This window comes from Lygodium microphyllum, chromosome 27, assembly GCF_053477565.2.
Source record: "Lygodium microphyllum isolate KBCC chromosome 27, Lygodium_microphyllum_v1.1.10, whole genome shotgun sequence".
In the NCBI taxonomy this organism is placed as follows: Eukaryota; Viridiplantae; Streptophyta; class Polypodiopsida; order Schizaeales; family Lygodiaceae; genus Lygodium; species Lygodium microphyllum.
The window spans coordinates 10,568,301-10,586,790 of NC_141161.1; the positions used below are offsets into that span (position 1 = coordinate 10,568,301).

The 18,490-nt window shown below is 42.3% G+C and overlaps 1 protein-coding gene across 9 annotated transcripts in view; it reads left to right on the plus strand.

Moving 5' to 3' along the window:
• The window catches only part of LOC148012052 (uncharacterized), a 116,145-nt gene that overhangs the window by 30,945 nt on the left and 66,710 nt on the right, over positions 1–18,490 (plus strand). For 8 of the 9 annotated variants that reach the window (XM_087669798.1, XM_087669799.1, XM_087669800.1 and 5 more), the window contains exons 3-14: positions 6,309–6,359; positions 6,497–7,003; positions 7,136–7,399; positions 12,260–12,328; positions 12,640–12,831; positions 12,947–12,998; positions 13,090–13,452; positions 14,327–14,437; positions 14,610–14,801; positions 14,958–15,236; positions 15,727–16,392; positions 16,813–17,333. In XM_087669798.1, the coding sequence (XP_087525924.1) occupies positions 6,309–6,359; positions 6,497–7,003; positions 7,136–7,399; positions 12,260–12,328; positions 12,640–12,831; positions 12,947–12,998; positions 13,090–13,452; positions 14,327–14,437; positions 14,610–14,801; positions 14,958–15,236; positions 15,727–16,392; positions 16,813–17,333 (3,267 nt within the window). Of the gene's footprint in view, positions 1–6,308; positions 6,360–6,496; positions 7,004–7,131; positions 7,400–12,259; positions 12,329–12,639; positions 12,832–12,946; positions 12,999–13,089; positions 13,453–14,326; positions 14,438–14,609; positions 14,802–14,957; positions 15,237–15,726; positions 16,393–16,812; positions 17,334–18,490 lie in introns of those variants that run through there. The other variant, XM_087669805.1, reaches the window with a different exon arrangement.

Genomic DNA, 18,490 nt, shown 5'->3' on the forward strand with positions numbered 1-18,490 from the left:
TTCAGTTAAAATCGTATCAGCAGGCCAAATTGCAACATCTGACAGAGACTTTGCAAGATAGTGCATGTCAGACCCATAAGTTCTTTCGAGCTCTCCATGCCTCTCCTGCTCGAGAGAATATGACCAAACTCGAGGATACAGAAGGCCACCTTATCCTGGATCCACAGACTATTGTGCATATGTGTAGGAATTATTTCCGTGACCTTCTCGGTTCCGCTTCTCCACCTTCAGCCCAAACTACTCAGGCCCGTTCGGTTTTTTATGACTTGGTCCGCAATCAGCTTCCGCAGGACATGCAAGCTTCTATGGAGTCAGATATTGGTGAGGCAGAGGTTATGGACGTCTTGTTACACTTGCCCAAAGATAAAAGTCCGGGTTGGGATGGTCTTACCAATGAGTTCTTTGAAGCTTTCGCTACCCAACTGGCGAAACCATTACAGGCTTTGTTTCAGCAGGTGTGGGAAACGGGGATCATGCCTCCCTCATGGAAACAAGGAATTATTAAACTGCTTCCAAAAGTGCCTTCGCCATCTAAGTTGACACAGTGGCGCCCAATTTCTTTGATGGGTTCTATGTACAAAATCTTTTCCAAAGTAATGGCGAATCGGCTCCATAAGCATCTCTGTGCCCTTGTGCACCCTCTCCAGTATGGTTTCATTAAGGGCCGAAATATTCTACACAATGTTTTGAATGCCCAATTGGCCATTGATTATGCTAGGCATTCTAATCAGGAGTTAGTACTGATTCAACTGGACCTGGAAAAGGCTTTTGACTATCTGGATTGGTCTTTCGTTGCTGAACTTATGTTTGCTATAGGCTTTGGTGCTCGAATGTCTCGTCTGATCCACACCATTAGTCCTGCGGCGTCTTCGCGAGTCATGCTGAACGGAGGTGTTACTGAGCCATTTGTCCTTGCCCGTTTTGTCAGACAGGGGTGCCCTTTGAGCCCTTTATTCTTTGCCCTTGCGACACATCTAGTTCTTTCCATGTTATCACATATGGCCACCTCTTCTCAGTTGGCCGGATTGTCGCTTCCTACAGGACAGCAGTTCATTAGCCAATCCCTGGCGGATGATACCTTTATGATTTTGTGTGCGGACAAGGATAACCTTCGAAAAGCATTGGATGTTTGGGGTCTCTTTGGTCAGGCGTCAGGCCTTCGTATCAATGCGCTCAAATCAGCCATTCTAAGCTGCACGGAGTCGGATTTGCAGTCCTTGGACTGGCAGGGTTTGGTTGTTCCTCGCGGCTCCATTGTCCGGCATCTTGGCTACCCTTTGGGTGTTGATGTTCCTCCAAAGCAGCTTCTGCAGTGGATTTCTCAGAAAATGGTGGCTAAGTTAATGTATTGGAAGTCTCAGGCCTGGCCCTTCCATGTTCGCCTCAAAGTAGCCCAGATAATTATGTTGCCCATGCTCACCTATTTCTTGCCATTGTTGCCCTGGACTACTACGACTCTGAATGCTCTTACTCAGTCTATTCGCTTCATGCTATGGAAGAAGGACTCATTGCATGCAAGTATTTCCTGGATCTCGTGGTCGCATGCGTGTACCCCCAAACGCATGGGTGGCGGAGCTATTTTAGATGCCCAAACTCACATGCAGGCACTTCGTTGGTCTCTTTTCGGCGCCATGTGCTCGGATCATCATCCGTGGGTCGCTATAGCCTGTTATTTCCTTGAGGGCCATGGGCTTCTGCATGGCAATACCCAAATCCGGAGTTCTTGGTGGCATGTTCTTAATGCTGATTCGCGGTTTTCCAGTTCTTCTTCATCGCTGCTTACTCATTTGGTATGTTCCTGGAAACACGTCCTTCAAAAGGCTCAGTGGCATCCCACGGAGGATCGCTTGGCTACTAACTCTTTTCAATTGGAATTACTGGCCGTCTCGCGTTTACTTTCGTGGGAAGGTAAACATGAGCTTAGACCACAATTCAACCGGATGGCACGTTTGGGCTTGTCTTCGGTTGCGGATGCCACCCTTGCCAGTCGCAATGTGCTTATATCGTTTCGTACAGCTAGGCGGCTTTTCAGGATCCCTCGTGGATATAGGCCTTTATGGGAACAGCTTTTGACGGTGCTCCAGAGCAGACAACCCTTTCCTGCTCTTGCTTCGGATCATCCCTGGCAGGATTGGGACCTACAAGGCCGGCTGAATTTGAGCAAAGCTTCTGCTAACCAAGTGTATCATCTTCTAATTAAAGATCATCAATGGCTAGTTACTAAAGCAAATACTTTATGGGGATTGCGTAAATCCCGGTCATGGTGGAGGGCAACTGTGATGGAGGGCTGGTTGAACAAGACACCCTTTAAATATAAAGTCTTTCTTTGGCGAGTGATGATTGGGGGTCTTCCGCTTGCTTCGGCTCTTTCCAAGCGACGAATCACCAATGGCACCTGTTTCTTTTGCACCACTACTATGGAATCCGCCCGCCACCGATTTATTTCTTGCCCCGTCGCTAAGAAAGTCTGGTTATTTTTGTCAGCTGTTTGGCGAGGGGTGGTTGGTATCACCCTGCGCCCCTTTGATTGGGTTTTTGGCCAGCCCAAATACCCTACTCCCGCACAGCCACATATGAAGCTCATGTATCACTTTCTTCGATACTGGGGCTGTTGGCATAACTGGACTATTCGGAATGCTTTTCTGTTTGACTCTGCCTCTAATGTTCAGCGGCATATTGTGAGGCTGAAGGGCCTCTTGTATTGGCAGTTAGCTCTTCTCCATCGTTCTGATTTGCTCTCTACGGAGGACTTCCGTCCCTGGCATATGGCAATTTCCTCCGCATCCTTGCCATGAAATTGTAACTTGTAGTTCTTAGAACCTCTTCACATGATGGCTTGGATTGTCGTCATGTATCTTGTAATCAAGTAATCTTGTATTTTTTTCGTAATTAATACAATTACCTTTTACGAAAAAAAGGGAGAGAGAGAGAGAGAGAGAGAGAGAGAGAGTATAACTCCTATTTGCCCTTCAAGAAAAAGCCCTATTTATTTTTTGAATACCGAACTTCTCCTCCTTGTGCCAAATAGTCTTTGAAGCCTTTTGGTTGGTTCGGAATACCCAAGGCAAAGCTTTCAATAATATATAGAATAGATTTGTTCGGAGGGGATTTTATTTGGCCATGGCATCATCCAAAGCTGAAAGAAAAATTGGTTCTTGGCTCAATAGTCGGCTTCAAGGGAACTTTATTGTACTATATGCCCTAGAGGGCAAATATCAACCTTGAAGAAGTCTTACAATCAGATTGCCTTGTATGAATCAGTTCTTGCAATAGTGGTACTTGTCCTTCTTGGCTTGTGTGCCCCCATGTTTCTTATTGCCATGTGAAGTGCCTGAAGTCCCAGAGCTTTGTGGTGTTGAGAAACCCTTCACCCGTAGTTTGGTGATTTGTGTTTTGCGTTTTATGTTTAGGGTTTCACAGTGGACAACCCTAAAAAGGGGTTGGGCGCCCATAGTAGGGCACCACCCTAGACAACCGACGCCCTCCCTTTGGGCGCCCCCCTAGACAGTCTCTTGCCTATTTATAGGCTACCTTTCTCACTCATTCTTCACGAGTGATTCATTCAGTCCGTTACCTCTTCTCTCGAGCCTCTCCACTACCCTCATACCCCTTCAGGAGGACATTGCGGTTCGTGGTTCGTGACTGTCTTCATCCTCTTCCTTGTGCCATGGCACCCTTGTTCCCTTGTATCACATTTACTCCATGATTCAGAACTTCATCATTACATTCATAAGAGTTTCTTCTCTCCTTTCTTCTCTTCTCCTTTTTTGCTGAGTTCACTCTGTGTTCCTCCCCGCAAACCCTACTGTCTCGCTGGCACGCCATCTTTTGACATGGTATCAGAGCTCGATTTGCTCAAACAGTGGCAAAGATCCTCCACTCCAGTGAAGGCAAAGATCGATGGTGGGTTCGGCATCCACTTCTCTTCTTCTGCCGTTGCATCAACATCCTAATTGGCGGTTGCTCCCTCTTGCGTTTGCTGTTTTCTAGCCTGCGTTCAGGGTTGCTGCTGCCACCTTCATCTCGCAGTTAGTTGGTGACTGCTCCCTGCTGCTGGCGGCTATTCTTTGCTGTTGGCGGCTTCTCTTTGGTGCTCGCGGCTTAGCAAGACTGATGGCGGCTTCTTCTTGCTACTGGCGGCTTAGCTAGACACACCACTGATGCTTGCTGACTTCAACCTTTGCTCCCCACCCCTCGGAGTATATGTGTCTTCCACCTAGCACTCCTTGTGTCATCGTCCTTTCTGGGCCACTGAGATCGTTTTGCATCAGCTCTATCAAAGTATTATGCTCAAGGCAATAAGCCAGAACTGACATGCACTAAGTCCTTTCGAGCACATGGAGGCTCTAAGATCTCACGAGGCGATAAGCCCTCTTAGAGACCACCCCACTACACGCAGGTTTCCCCTACCCACGTCTGGGTACAATGGCTTTCATGGCCCACATCTCCTCCATAGTCCACTCTTCTGAGAGCTCGCCATTGTTCCCCACCCTTGGCTCATCCTAAGCCTCCTTCTTCCCCATCCTCTTCCACTCACGCTTGAGAGGCCACTTCTGGGTGCTTTGCGGCTTCTTTTTCCGAGCCCCAGATACCTTCTTCGGCACAACCGGTGGCACTTCCTTTGTCATCAGATGCTTCGCAGTCCGTGAGCCACGAGTGGTTGGATTCCCTTTCTCTCTTAGATTGGGATTCAGAGGGGGATTTTCTTACTTCGCCCTTAGAGGGGGACTTCTTGTTCTTCGGCTCCATGGGGGGCTTCTACTTCTACTCCTTCCAATTTTGAGAGGGACCCTATGTGCCAGATCCTATTCTAGATAAAGGATAGAAATTGTGGTGCCATGTGATTTGGACCAGTTACTTCTGTAGGGCAGAAGGGATACTTCTGTTGGACAGAAGGGATATTTAATTTCTCATGTATAGGCAGGAGACAAAGATTAACTTGAAGATAAGTTAAGGAACTTGTTTGAACTTGTTTGTCAATAGATTGCTTGCTCTGTATTCGTGTCTGTGCTGTAAATTACGCAAACAAACCCCGTTCCCTAAAAGGCTTAATTAAGGAAGCTGATTTTAAATGTCACACATAAATGTGATAGGACCTATATAGATAAATAAAGAACGCCCATTGAGGGAAGCGGGTAGATGGAACCCCCGTTGGGTGCACTTTGTTAAATATGTGAGCTGTTAATTTTATCATACTTAAAGGCAAATGCTTCACTGGATACCATGCAATTGCAAAATGCAGTCAGACCAACTTTAGCCAAAAATCCAGGTTGAAGCGCCCATCGTCTGTGGCCTATTACTAAGCTAGTGGGTTATGTTAGGAGCTCTGTCATTCAGTCATTAATTATTTATTTCATTCCTTGTTTTTGTGGCTGTGATGGGCCTTTTGGACTTCCTTGTAGGGTGTTGGTCCTTTGATTTTTGGGCCTACATAAAGGGAGTTGGCCATTTTGGTGATTCACTTCAGTATATGGAGCATCCTTTCACCTTATGTCTCCTTCATGCTGTTTTGTGTGCCAACTTGTATTTAGCTCATTTGTGTTGTTTTCTTCCAAATGCCATCAATTTAACATGCTATCATTACTTTATTGGACCATGGAATGCTGAGCACTCTGCACTTTGCTTCCATAGCTGCTGCTGCTATGTTTTGTTGCTTTGCCACCTAATTCACATGTAAAACCTCCGTAGAATAGCTCACCTTTGCTGTGTATCAGTGCTAGTTTCTGGTGCCCTTGTCTTTCATTGATAATGTCCCGTTTTACACACTTCTGTGATCAGCAAACTGCTGCTATTTGTTGCTGCTTCAGCATTTGTTTGGTTTGGTTTCGGACCAAAGATTCCTCTGTGGGTGCGGCATTTTCTGCTGTACCAGCTTTCCAGAGTTGCATTAACACTTTTAAAAGGCAACAGATGTCATGTCTCCCAACCTCCCTGAAGTTGTGTGATGTGTCAAAAATTGGCCTTTTTAGAGAGCCACTACAGAAGAGTGTGAAAGAAATTTGTGTGTGTATCATACTTTGAACATTACACTAGCACAATAACTATTCGTGTATATCATACTTTGAAATGATGCGACCATGTTAATTGGCTTGGAAAATATTGTCACCTAAACCATGGGTGCCTTTAGAATCATAACAGCTCAGTCTTAAGTACTTGCATATCGCTATCACATTTTTGATAATATAGTAGTACTGCTTTTATTTGAACACGCATTTCTTTTCTCTTATAAATTTGAGGGTAAAAACTCATCTTTTAAGGTAATGTTTGCTCAAGGGAAGTCTTACCTGCCCTTTTACATGTTTTCGCAGTCCTCCGGTTATAGCAAGATGTGTGGCACTTCTTAAACGGTATCTAATCAGGTGAGGAGTCTGCTTGTTGTTAGCAACTGAATGGCGAACTTTACTCAATGACTATTTAATATTAGAGGAAAATGAAATGTCACTTTGGTAACATCTTTCATATTCCAATCAATCTTATACAAAAGCCATGTTGACAGATATGTTCCAAAGCAAGCAATACTTCAGCAAATCGACATTTTTTGTGCCACCCTCATTAATGAATGCAATTCTTTTGGCAAAGCACCTCTGGCTTTCCCGTTTCCCCAGTTTGCAAATGATTCTTCAAATTCTCGACAGACTGGAGGCTTATCTGTTGGTTTAACGAAGGTCACATTTGCTTCTGGTGCTCTTGTAAAGTCTTTAACTTATGTACGTTCTCTTGTGGCTCGTCACCTTCCCACTAATCTGTTGCAATCACCAAGGATGGTAGATCTTCCATATTTTCACTCAAAACGGAATAGATCTTTTCATGCCCCATATGGATCAGGGGGCAAGCAGGGATTTTCTGAAAACAAAGGGCCAGAAAGATCAGGAGCTCTAAATTGTGTTGGTTCAGCTGAAAATGATGAGTGTGTTTATTTCATTGCCACTGATCTCCTGAAATGGCGATGGATGGGTGGCAAAAGACAGCAATGTTGGACACCCTCACCGGTCATGACAGACAGGTACACATCTTGTTTCTGGCCTTTGCAACAGATAAAACAGCTTATTATTTCAAATTTCACAAATGTATCGTAGATTTCAATCTTGGACTGGTTCTTATTTCTGGATCTGCACACTATTCATGTGGAAGGCAGCGGGGGCATAGCAAGGCCACAAGCAAAACGATTGTATGAGTTTTCAAATATGGGAGCAGGTGCACTTTTTCTAAAAGTTGTTGACTTCAAGTTACAAGGACAGCATGCAAAAACAAGGGAGAAATGGTCAAATGTTGATAAAACTGGTGATCAACTCTTGCAACCTTCAACAATGACCACTATTGGAGATGCTGTATCCACAAGATCCCATCTTAGAGCAATTACTGCTTCAAAGCGGCAGAAATCTCAGTCACACCCTGTCTGGTATTCATGCATTCCTTTTATATATAAATCTTGTTTTGTAGCTTTGTATCGAGAGAAAATTTCTTTTAAAATTTTGATTGGATTTTGTTAGAATGCACGATAATGGGGCAATGCCATGTAATCTATTATGTGGCTCAAATATTGAGGCTGGGTGAGGCATTGATGCACAGCACAACAAGATTGCAAATGCCGATATGGTTTGGGTCGTGTCATCATTGAGATTGCTGTGATAGTATTGTGCTAGCTTTTGCAAGCTTTAAAGGAATCTTTGGAGTCCAAAGGTTACTGATATGACTTGAAGGCAAACAAAGCTTACCTATTATACTGCCTAGGTGTTGGTCATTCTGCTTTTCCTTTTTGATGAGAAACATTTTGGTTTCTTGAATCTTCTGCTATGCCAACACATTGTGTCAGTATGAACAACACATGAGCATGCTATTGTATTGTATGGACACTAGGTAGCACTTTAGGGGGTTGTGATGATTTAGGTTTGTATTTCACTTCTCATTGATGCACTACTTGCCAGTTTTGTGCCAGGATTTGTATGGTGCATTGACTATGGATGCCGCCATTGTACAAAATATCACTCTCAGCCAATTGTTGCATCCTTTGATCTTGGGACACACTGATATGTTACTTATTGGAGGATCAATTTATTGGGAGCTTATCAAGACTCTAGCAGAACTGACACTCCTGCTGCCATTGTGGCTGCTTGCCCCTCCCTCTCCTGCTACTTTAGTCAGCATGACTTCCCTCACTAGCCTCATGCCAACCTAATTCCTTCCCGCTGGCCAGCCAGCTGCCCTTCCCAACCTTTCTTTCAGACTCCCTTCCTGCCCTTCCTGACAACTATCCCTATCTGTCCTTCTAGTTCCTTTCCCCTCTTCTCCAGCTCCTTTTTCCCTCTTCCGCAGCTGTAGTCCTTCCTTTTTATCATTTGCACTCCAAGGCCTTCTCTTTGTCTGTTGTAAGATGGCATCATAGGACTTGTATTTGAATTAAGAGGCCTTACCATTGTTTGACAAACTTTGCCAAGTCTCAAGGTGAACCTGTCACCTATGTCTGTCACTAATAAGCAATAGGAGACAACTTCATCTAGCCTAAAGGCTAATTCACATGACAGGATCTTCTGACCTTGAAGGGGCCCATCCATTGTCTAGTCAGGGTCGCTTAACCCACTCTTAGTGGATCCATCCCACCTCACCTTGATGCTGAAGGAGCAATAGCAAGACATAGTATTTGATAGGGTAGATGTATTTGGTCCCGACTGACCCCCACGAGACTTGGAGCAGCATTCATGTGTGCACTGGTTGCCATGTTTTCTTAGGTAGGATTTTCCATGAGAGACAGCTTCAGTCTCTCTTACCTTCTAATCTATAGCCATCCCTCCAATACGGTGATATAGATCCCCCTTCTTACATGTAATGTGCTACATAAGTTGGTCATCTGAGCTTTCCAACAAAAACCTACTCCATTCACCCTCCCAAAGACCCCCAGCCTAGAGCCTCTCCTTTGCCATTCTCACACGCAGCTTCGATGTTACCTTTTAACCATTTGAAATTTTTGACAATCTCTATGTTCTCATTAGTAGCTTGTCATGCATAAAGTCATTTAGTGCACTAAAAGATGTTGCTCAGGATGATAATGACCTCCCATAAGAAACATGCCATCTTCTTTTTGTAGTCTTGTTCTTTTCACCCCCTTCTTTTCTATCATGACACCCAACTAATAAGAATAGTTAGACAAAGATTTTTGAAATTCATTTCCACAAAATGCATGACATATTTATCCCTTTCCCTAGTCTCTAAGCATTCATGAGTATCAGCTAACCAAGTCCATAAATAAAAAGTAGTGTACTCTCCTCATACTACATTGTACTAAAACCTTTCGGAGTGCTTGCATCAAAGACATGGATGATATATTGTCTCTCCAAGTTCCCTTTATTCTCCTAAAACAAAGTGCCAATGCACCCATCAGCTACCTGACAACCTAGACAACCTAGACAACTGAGTTGAATCAACCACCGGTCCATAGTTGTTGTCCAAATGGCTCCCTTGCTGGGGGTCTAATGCCTTGAGACTAGCATGAGCACCAATAAGATCACAATGTTCTATACCGCGAGCCTTACCCCTTGGGATGACCTTGTGTTATGCAAGCCCATGGGCTTGCTTTTGAGCTCTCATCCTCATCAGGGTCTTAGTCAATAATGAGCCTTGTGTCATGAGGACATGCATTTTTAAAACCTCACTTAACATGTGGATTAATTTTTAACCACATGGTTAAGTAAATGTTGAGATGTAATTGGGGTTAGAGTAAATTTACAAGTTTGGGACCCAAGTAAATCACAGGATGTTAAAGGCAAACATTGCTACAAGTTATGCCGCACATGTACTTAGTAGTATCTGATGCCAGTTGTTGGCCGAGGTCATTCATTTGGCTACAAGTGTCAGTTTTTTGGTGACATTAGAGAAGCGACGTTTAATCCGATGGTCAAAGGTGGTGCATAAACACTTGGGAATAGAAGTTGTGAATTTAAGTATTGGCCAACAATATTTTTTTTAGGTCATTGAAATAATAATTATATTTATTTTTAGTATTGAAAGACTGAGAATTAATATTTAACTATGGATAATACTGGAAAAACCATTTGGGAAGGCTGTCACTTGTCAAAAACGGCCATGCAAGGCTGAAAAACGTCTTTAGAGGTTGGAGAGGCATTTTTAGTGTATTCAACTTGTAAGAGAGAGGGAGGAGATTCTGTTGGTCGGATTTGCAGCCGGGGAAAGGAGAAGACCTATCAACAATAGGTGATAGCGTCTATAGGCTGTTGAGATAGGGCAGTAGCAATAAATGACAGATTTTCTTCAGTTCTTCGTGAAAAAAGTCTAAATTTTCTCTCTCCTCAATATTCTCTCTCATCTCCCAGCCTTTCTATAGCCTTGCTCCGAAGTTTACAGCATTGAGATCACGAGAGGCTGAGAAATTTCAGATTTCTCTACTGTAAACCCTAATTTGCAGCAGAAATTAGGTTTAACAGCAGCCTTAGGAAGCATACCAAAAATTGGAAGCTCCAAGTCTTGGATTCAATACGGCTGAAGCTGTTTTTAATCAAATTCAAGTGGAGGGACTGACAAACCAATGAATTTGGGGCATTTTCCATCTCTATCAAAGCGGGTAAATGCCAATTCACTATCCAAATCAAGGGACAAATCAGATTGAAGACTTAATGGTCATTTTGGATAGCAAGGGGAGTTGGAATACTGAAAGGGATTGGGAGAATCCCATTGTACACCAACTTCTTCAATTAAGTTAAATAAATACCGAAAGGGGTTTCAGTTTTGGGGCCAACAAGGTGTCCATTGTCCAAGATTATATTGTAAAGTGTGCATTTCAGTTTTGTGAATTTGTTAATTGCTAGAAATAGTGCTTAATCAGGTTATTTACCATCCTATTCGAGGAGGAAAGCTGGTTTCACCTTGGGCCTCCTTCTAGTGGCCACACTAGCCATCTTCATGCCACCTAAACAGTCAATTGCCCAATCTTACTTGATAACTAGTTTGCATCTCCCCATATGCCTACACAGTCATGGGTATGCGCTATATATAATTGCTATTTTGCTTCTCCTTTTTCCTTTTAAGGAAATTTCTTGGAGCTTGAGAGTGTGTTGTACCCTAAATGGATGCCAAATCACAGGAGGCAGGCTCCAAACAGTGACCACCTGCTGTAAACAGCAATGCCGGCTGCACTGTCCCAGAAACGTAGGGTTGAGACTGAAGATGACCGATTTCATGAAGAGGGAAACTCTGGAAGCAGTCATCAGCTCCTGACAGCAGAGGATAAGCAAGGCAGCAGCTGCAACTAGCAAATGTAAGGCTGGAAACTCCTGGCGATAGCTGCAATGAGGATGTGGCAGCTATATGATAGCTCAAGACTGCAAAATGCAGCATGTGCTGGTAGCGCCTGGTTGCAGATTGGCTAGGGGTGGCTGAGCTGCAGCAAATGCAGCAATGGAGGAGGCTGATGCAGGTGCCTGGCTGATAGACACCACCATGAACTGAGGTATCCTCTTGGAGAGGGGTGTAGACAGCAATAGATAAGGTGTCAACAATCTGCTAGACAAGATTAGGGCTGAGTGGTGTGCAACCTTCCATTTATAGATATGCATCATCCCAAGATTAGGGTCTTGGATTATGGGACATTGACACTTTGTAATTCTCTAGGAAAGTTTGGTAATTTAATGCTTTGGGGCTGGTTTAATGAGATAATTGAATGTTTCAAGTTTGGAATGCACTTTTTAGCTCAATAGGACATAGGTAGAGCCTCCTTGGAAGTTGGTAGCCCTATAGAATGAGAAGAGATGACTTTGATATGTACACTTGGAGGCAAGGGTTAGGTGTTTGAGGAGGATAGATGAATCCATTGACAAACACCTCACGATGGGGATTAGTTGGGTCACTGATTACTCTTTTAGTGCAAAATGATAACTCATCTTTTACTCTGCTTTCATTTATATACATGTGGGGTCAGTGCATACATATGTAGGGTGAAGCATATGTACATACCCCCTTAGAAAGTGCACCATCTCTGTTACACATGTTGATATCCCCTTGAAGATTGTTAATACAGAAAGAAATTCTCAGAAGAGAATGCCGAACTTGCTTCGTCTTGAAAGATCCTTCAATTAAAACATCCAATTCCAGGAGTTGTGTTACTAGTTAACTATTAAAGAATGTACGTTTTGTTGGTCTTGCATGTGTTTGATTATATTGTTTCTGAATTGTGCTACATTGTATGTATATGATCATTCTTGAGAGCATCGTTTGTAAAATCCTAATTTTGATTCATGTGATTGTTTTGCAGGGATGGTGATGTTCCTAGGAGTACATGGAGAAGACGCCCACGCCCCTTGTTTCAATACAAGTACTACAGGTATATCTTGATTTTTCTTCATGTTTGTCAAGTACTCCTGGACACATCGCATGTATTTATGAGCAAGAAGAGGGGCAACACAAACACATGGGGGGAGGGAGATATTTAAGTTGGTCTTTTATTGTATATTGAGAACAATAAAATATTAGTTCTAGCTGTCATTTTGGAAATGTGCCTCCTGGACTGCTATTGTAAGGTTGCAAGTTTTGTTTATCTATGTTGAATCACCAATCTTACTTGTATTGCAATTGTCTGAGAACAAGAATCTCCTGACTTTAATGTTCATTCTGGAAATTTTTTTAAACTGACAGTGAACAACAGCCCTTACGATTGAGCAATGCTGAAATAGAAGAGGTTATGTCTGCTTTTTGTTCTGATGGATCTGTATTAGGAAGCAATACCTCTGGGATTTTTCCATCTTTACCTGCAGTTCAGCCAGGTAGGGGATCCATTGAGACAGCAGATGTAGCTGGAAGTGTACTCATCAAACTTATACTTGACATGTAAGTCTGAATATTATTTCCTCAATTAAAAGCATCCTTACAATGAAACTGTCTCATGTAGTTTCATCTGATTTATCTCTGAGCGAAGATTCTCCTTTTCATATTAAAAATGTAGGTATCTGTCAGATGCCCGAACTGCTTCCCCACTCACACTTTCTCTGCTGGAGGTAGTATTGACTTATATACTCACTATATACAAACTCAATAACAATGTTATCTTGATTGCGTGAGTTTTTAATCCTGTTCACAAATTTGCAGGGCATGCTGAGCTCATCGAATGTAGCAGTACGAGTTCGCTCTTTTGATTTGCTTTTGAATCTTGGTATCCACGCTCACTTGCTGGAACCAGTCCAAATGGAAGAACAAGCTGCTCTGGAGGATTCAACTGTTACCTCTGTTCATCTAGATATTGGCACACCTTTTTCGTCCTCAAGAAGGGGCCTTAACCTGGAAGAAGTGTTCAGGGTGGAGGAAAAGACTGACCTATTAAGACCTAAAGAAGAAACAGGCAATCTAAAAGGCCCATTAATTAAGGTTGACAGTGGAACTCCTAAAGCAGTCAAGATATTGGAAGTATGGTTGCTGCAGATCTTGTTTGAAATGCTACTTTTTCTTGTTCAGGTATGGAGTCCCATATCTACACCCATTGTTTTGCCTAAATTGTCAATACCTGCCTTACATAGTTGACTGATAAGGTGCAAAAACTAATTCTACATGTCAAAGCTAGCTTGTTTTTCCAATGATAGCTGTGTTATTGTAAGCACTTGTGTAATTTATATACTAGCTGCCTTCTGTCTCAACAGAAATGCAGGCTGCCATACACTTACCCACACTTTTTGCCTGGTTGCATTGGTTCTCATGTCATTTAATATTTCCAGTTCTGTCTGTGAGAGTCTGTGTGCGTCTTATCTGACTGCTCCATAATATCTGTTTTTTATTTTGCTGGACATGACATGAGCCAGCATAGATGCTTTTAATGTTGATGCAAAACGATCTAATGGTTCTTATGCATTTGAATTCTGATGACTTCATAGGAGTTTCTATCCAGCTGATTTTGAGAAGGATCAAAGTATCTCTATAAGTCTGTTGCTGTATGTGAGTGTCTATGCTGTTTGTGGGTATTAACCTCACTGTATTATTGTGTTATGTGTGTTTCAATAGATCATTTTGGCTTTTGTTGGCAGCTTTAACGGAGAGAAATTGAAATTCTAAGCACTCATGATTTCTTGCTCTGCAAATCTTTTTTTTCTGTAGACAATGGAGTAGTCATATTGCACTCATTGATGTGTGATGCATGTGCAAATTGAGTTTATAGCGATAGTGATAATGATAATGATTGTAATAGTAACAAAACACAATAATAATAACATAGGTCTAGAGGTAGGCTGCATTGTGTGCAGCCAAGAAGGCTAGACTTGTAGGTGCATTCAGGATTTTGATACAATGTTTTCTGTTCTTAGGTAATTTCTAGGTACATTAACATGCTTTTATGCAGATGGGAGAAAAAGAAGAGGGAGTCTGGGTCGCTGCTTTAAGTTGCCTGCTTTACTTCATTTGTGATCGTGGCAAAGTGCAAAGACAACGTCTTAATGGACTTGATGTTAGGGTAAGAGCAAAATATAAGGTTCTTTACAGATGATTCCCATTTCCCAAGTCTTTTACATAAACCCTGAGTATTATGTGTAATCTGCTACCTTACTGCTGAGCCTGGAATTTCAAATAGTATGTTATGGCTTTATCAATCTAGGGTGTTCATTATCACTGCTCTTCTTTCACAGGTTTTGAAAGCTCTCATAAATGTGAGCTGGGAGAATGCATGGGCAGATGAACTTCATAGCAGTTTGGTTTGCATGATGTCAAACTTGTTTTACCGAATCCCGGCACCTGAAGATAATGGTTTAGGAAGAAAAGCAGTTTTTGATATTGAGAAGTTGGAGCTTCTAGGGGGCATCGACTTCATTTTCTCTGAGGTTAATTATTATACAGTTGTTGAATATTTTTGTTCCCTTATAAATGGTATGTAAAAAATGCAGTAAGAGCCTTGCATACCAAGATTGATGATGTTTAATATTCTACTTGCATAGGTTTACATTTCATACAACCAATCTTTATCTTTTAACTTGCAGTTTGCTAGAGCAAAGTCCATAGAAGCAAAGTACAATCTTTTTGCTATCTTGACGGATTATGTGGTGCATAGACTCAGTTCCAACTTTAGTGCATCTGGGAAAGCTTGTCCTGGGTTTGAGGACATTCAAGCAGTTACCAGTGCTCTCTCTCTCACGGGTGCACCAGAAGCTTTGGGTCTTGCTTTCAAGCATGGACTGAAAAATGTTGGTGAAGGATTATTCAAGTCCATCACTGAAGCAATGTCTCGAGATGTCGACAGCGGTCGCCTCAACTCAGCAGTGAGTCTTTTACATGAGTGATGCAAATGGACTTTTCTCTCTTTTCCCCTCCCCACTATGATTGGAGTTATCTGCACTCTAATGAAATCTCTGTCCAGTTACTCCAAGGGCCAATAGTTTTAAAACTGGAAAGGTTGCAACTAGGTCTAATCAGTTGTCATGAGTTTGCTTAACCTTTGGCTTTGATATAATGACAGAGCACCAAGTAAACATTATGGATCTGGTCTTTGCTCCAATAGGTGAAGCAAAAGCAGAAGAATCATGTCTGCTTCGATCATAGGTTGAGATGTCAATTGAAACTGAGGAAGACGTTGCAAACTGTATTGTACTTTTTAGCTAATGATCTGGTGATGTCTTGGGAAAAATTACTGGGAGCATACTTTCCAACTTGTTGCATTTGATGCAGATTAGTTGGATTTTATTGAAAAAAAATTAGGTTTTTCAAGTTGTCTTAAGAGGATTCCTTATGTCTTTTTGTGTTCCTGTACAGCTATTGGAAGAGGTGACAACTATGTTTGATGTGCTTGTGGCTTCCTACATTCAACCGGATGAAGAGTTTTCTGAGCTTATATCAATCACTGTCATTAGTGAAGGCCTCTGTAATGTGCAAAGTGATTTCTCTTTAAAGGAGTGTTCACTGGATTCTAACACGATAACACAGTCCTGGGCTACATTATATGCACTGCTACATTCTCCTGTAATGTCTTGCCGTAATCATGGATATTCCTGGCTGGCGGACTTACTGTTTTTGCAACTGACACATGGAGGTGTTACCAGCATTAGCAGCTTTGATGCTGATTTATTGCAAGAGCAGTCTTGGTTCTCTAAACATGATGAAGGGAATGGTTTTGAGAAGAATAATGGCTCTATTTCATCAGGCAGTGGGTCTGCTTTAAGATTGTTTTATGGGCTTTTGAGATCACGTCATGCGTATGTACGGAGAGGTTTCATTTTTGTACTAGAACGTCTACTTTTTAAGTGTCAGCAGATGGCAATGGACAGTTATTTGATGGATCTATCTTCGAGAGAACCTAGGAAGGATGTTGGAAGGAGAATGAGTGAAGAAAAATGGGTTGATTTTATCCTCAATTTAATGAATAAAGTCTTGTATCGGATTGTTTCTGCCAATGATACAGATCGAATTAATATCTTACAGGTGAGCAAGCTTGTATATTGTAACATTAGGAATGTGACTTGTTCAAGCCTCTTAGAATGTATGACATAGTTTTCTGCTTGCATTGATACCTTAGCTGATACATCTTTCACATGTAAGGGCAAAGAATGTGTTGAAACTTGGCACGTGCACACATAAGGGCAAGCAAGTCCTGGCAGTTGCACCCTCACAGACCTGTTCAATGCATACATGGCAAGCTAAAGACAGCTGTTGAATAAGTCAGTGTGCATAACGGTAAATTCACAAATTGAAGAGCATGGGAACTTGATGTCCTATGCTCATACCAATGTTGGGTATTGTGATATTGATCATTGAGCACACATTACCAGGGAAGCCTTCTACTATAGTTTATGAAAGATCTGTTATGCACTCAGATTCTAAGCAAGTTTCTGATTTGTGCAGATGTGCAATGTGATGTTTTCTCAGCTCTGTGTTGTAATTCCTCCTTCAGCCTCTGGAAACCCTTCCAACACATATGTGCGGGAAAACATGGTCTTTAACAGATTTGGTAGTAAAGACGTGTCAAATGGGAGACCTTTTTCATACCTTTTGGAATCTGAAAGGCAGGACAGCAAGAAAATTGACGATGGCACAAATCGGTTCAGACTGTCTACTATTGGTACATCAGCAAAGCATGCCTGCAGATCAACTTCTATAGCGGCAATGCTGCTCAATGGACAAGCTGCAGCTCCTAAAGCTCTTGTTTCCAGCATGGCTACCGATCTTCTTTATTGGCCCTTGCTTCAACTAGCTGGAGCAGCTACAGAAGATATAGTGCTAGGGGTGGCAGTTGGTAGTCAAGGGAAGGCACGAACAGCTGGTGGTGCTTCTGATGTGAGAGCAGCTCTTCTAATACTACTAATAGGGAAGTGTTCAGTTCAGCAGTCGGCATTTGAGGAAGTGGGCGGTGAAGAGTTTTTCAGGTTTGTAACTAAGTGTTCATCTGTTCAAAGTGTGTAAACTGGTACCATGTGTTCAACTTTGCAAGTATGTGTCTAGACATGGGGTGCTTGTGCTGAATACTTCCCAAAAGTTTTGAAGGAAAAAGGGTCACGCATATGCTGTTTGCTGTTTGGATATCCGTTGCAATAAGTCTTGGTGGCTACATCATTGTTTGAGTCCTTTGTGAAGCTATCGAAATAATCAAAGCCTATCTACATGGATATATTTAGAGTTAATCAAGATAAATTAGTTATGTGAAATGGAGCATCTCCAAAGTGAGCTGCTAAAAGCAAGTGCAGTAAATAAATGAATGGGGGTTCTTTGATATTTTGAATGTGAAGATATGCTAGGGGGACACAAGGAAAACAGAGAATGTACGAACATAGCTGAAACACTTGGAGCATCTCCAAAGTGAGCTGCTAAAAGCAAGTGCCGTAAATAAATGAATGGGGGTTCTTTGATGATTTGAATGTGAAGATATGCTAGGGTTGGCACAAGGAAAACAGAGAATGTACGAACATAGCTGAAACACTTTCTCTTAGATAGTAATACAATAAATGCCAAACCTAAATGCAAAATGCGAAACACAAAACTCAAAATGCAAAATGCAAAAGGTGAAAACACAAACACAAACAGAGAAGAAAGAGAACTATAAGCTGAATGAATCAATGCTGTAAATGAATGACAGAATGTATAGAATGCTGAAGGGCAGAGCTGTCCAATAGCTATGGCTTTTGTGGGAGCGGGTTGAGGGAGGTATCAATGTGTATGATCTCAGGAGATAGCACCAATGCTGATCAAGTGGCGTACGCAACCTCGAATCTCAACCCCGGGAGTTGGCTTCATACTAGTCAAAGAAGTGCGAGGATAGCAGTCTACCGTGCAAATAGATTGAATGGATGAAGGAGGAAGACTTGACCCTTCCTCCAATTGAAATAGCGGGGAAAGGTTTGCCACCAAGGTAGTGGGGATGTGCTCATACGTGATCTTGAGGGATGGCTCCAACGCTGACCAAGTGTTGTAGGCATGCCTAAAACTCAACCTTGGGAGATGGCTCTTATGCCATCAAGAATGCAAAGGCACAACCACTACGGTAGTAGTCCATCTATCATGAAAAAATGAACTAGAAGTGTAGAAA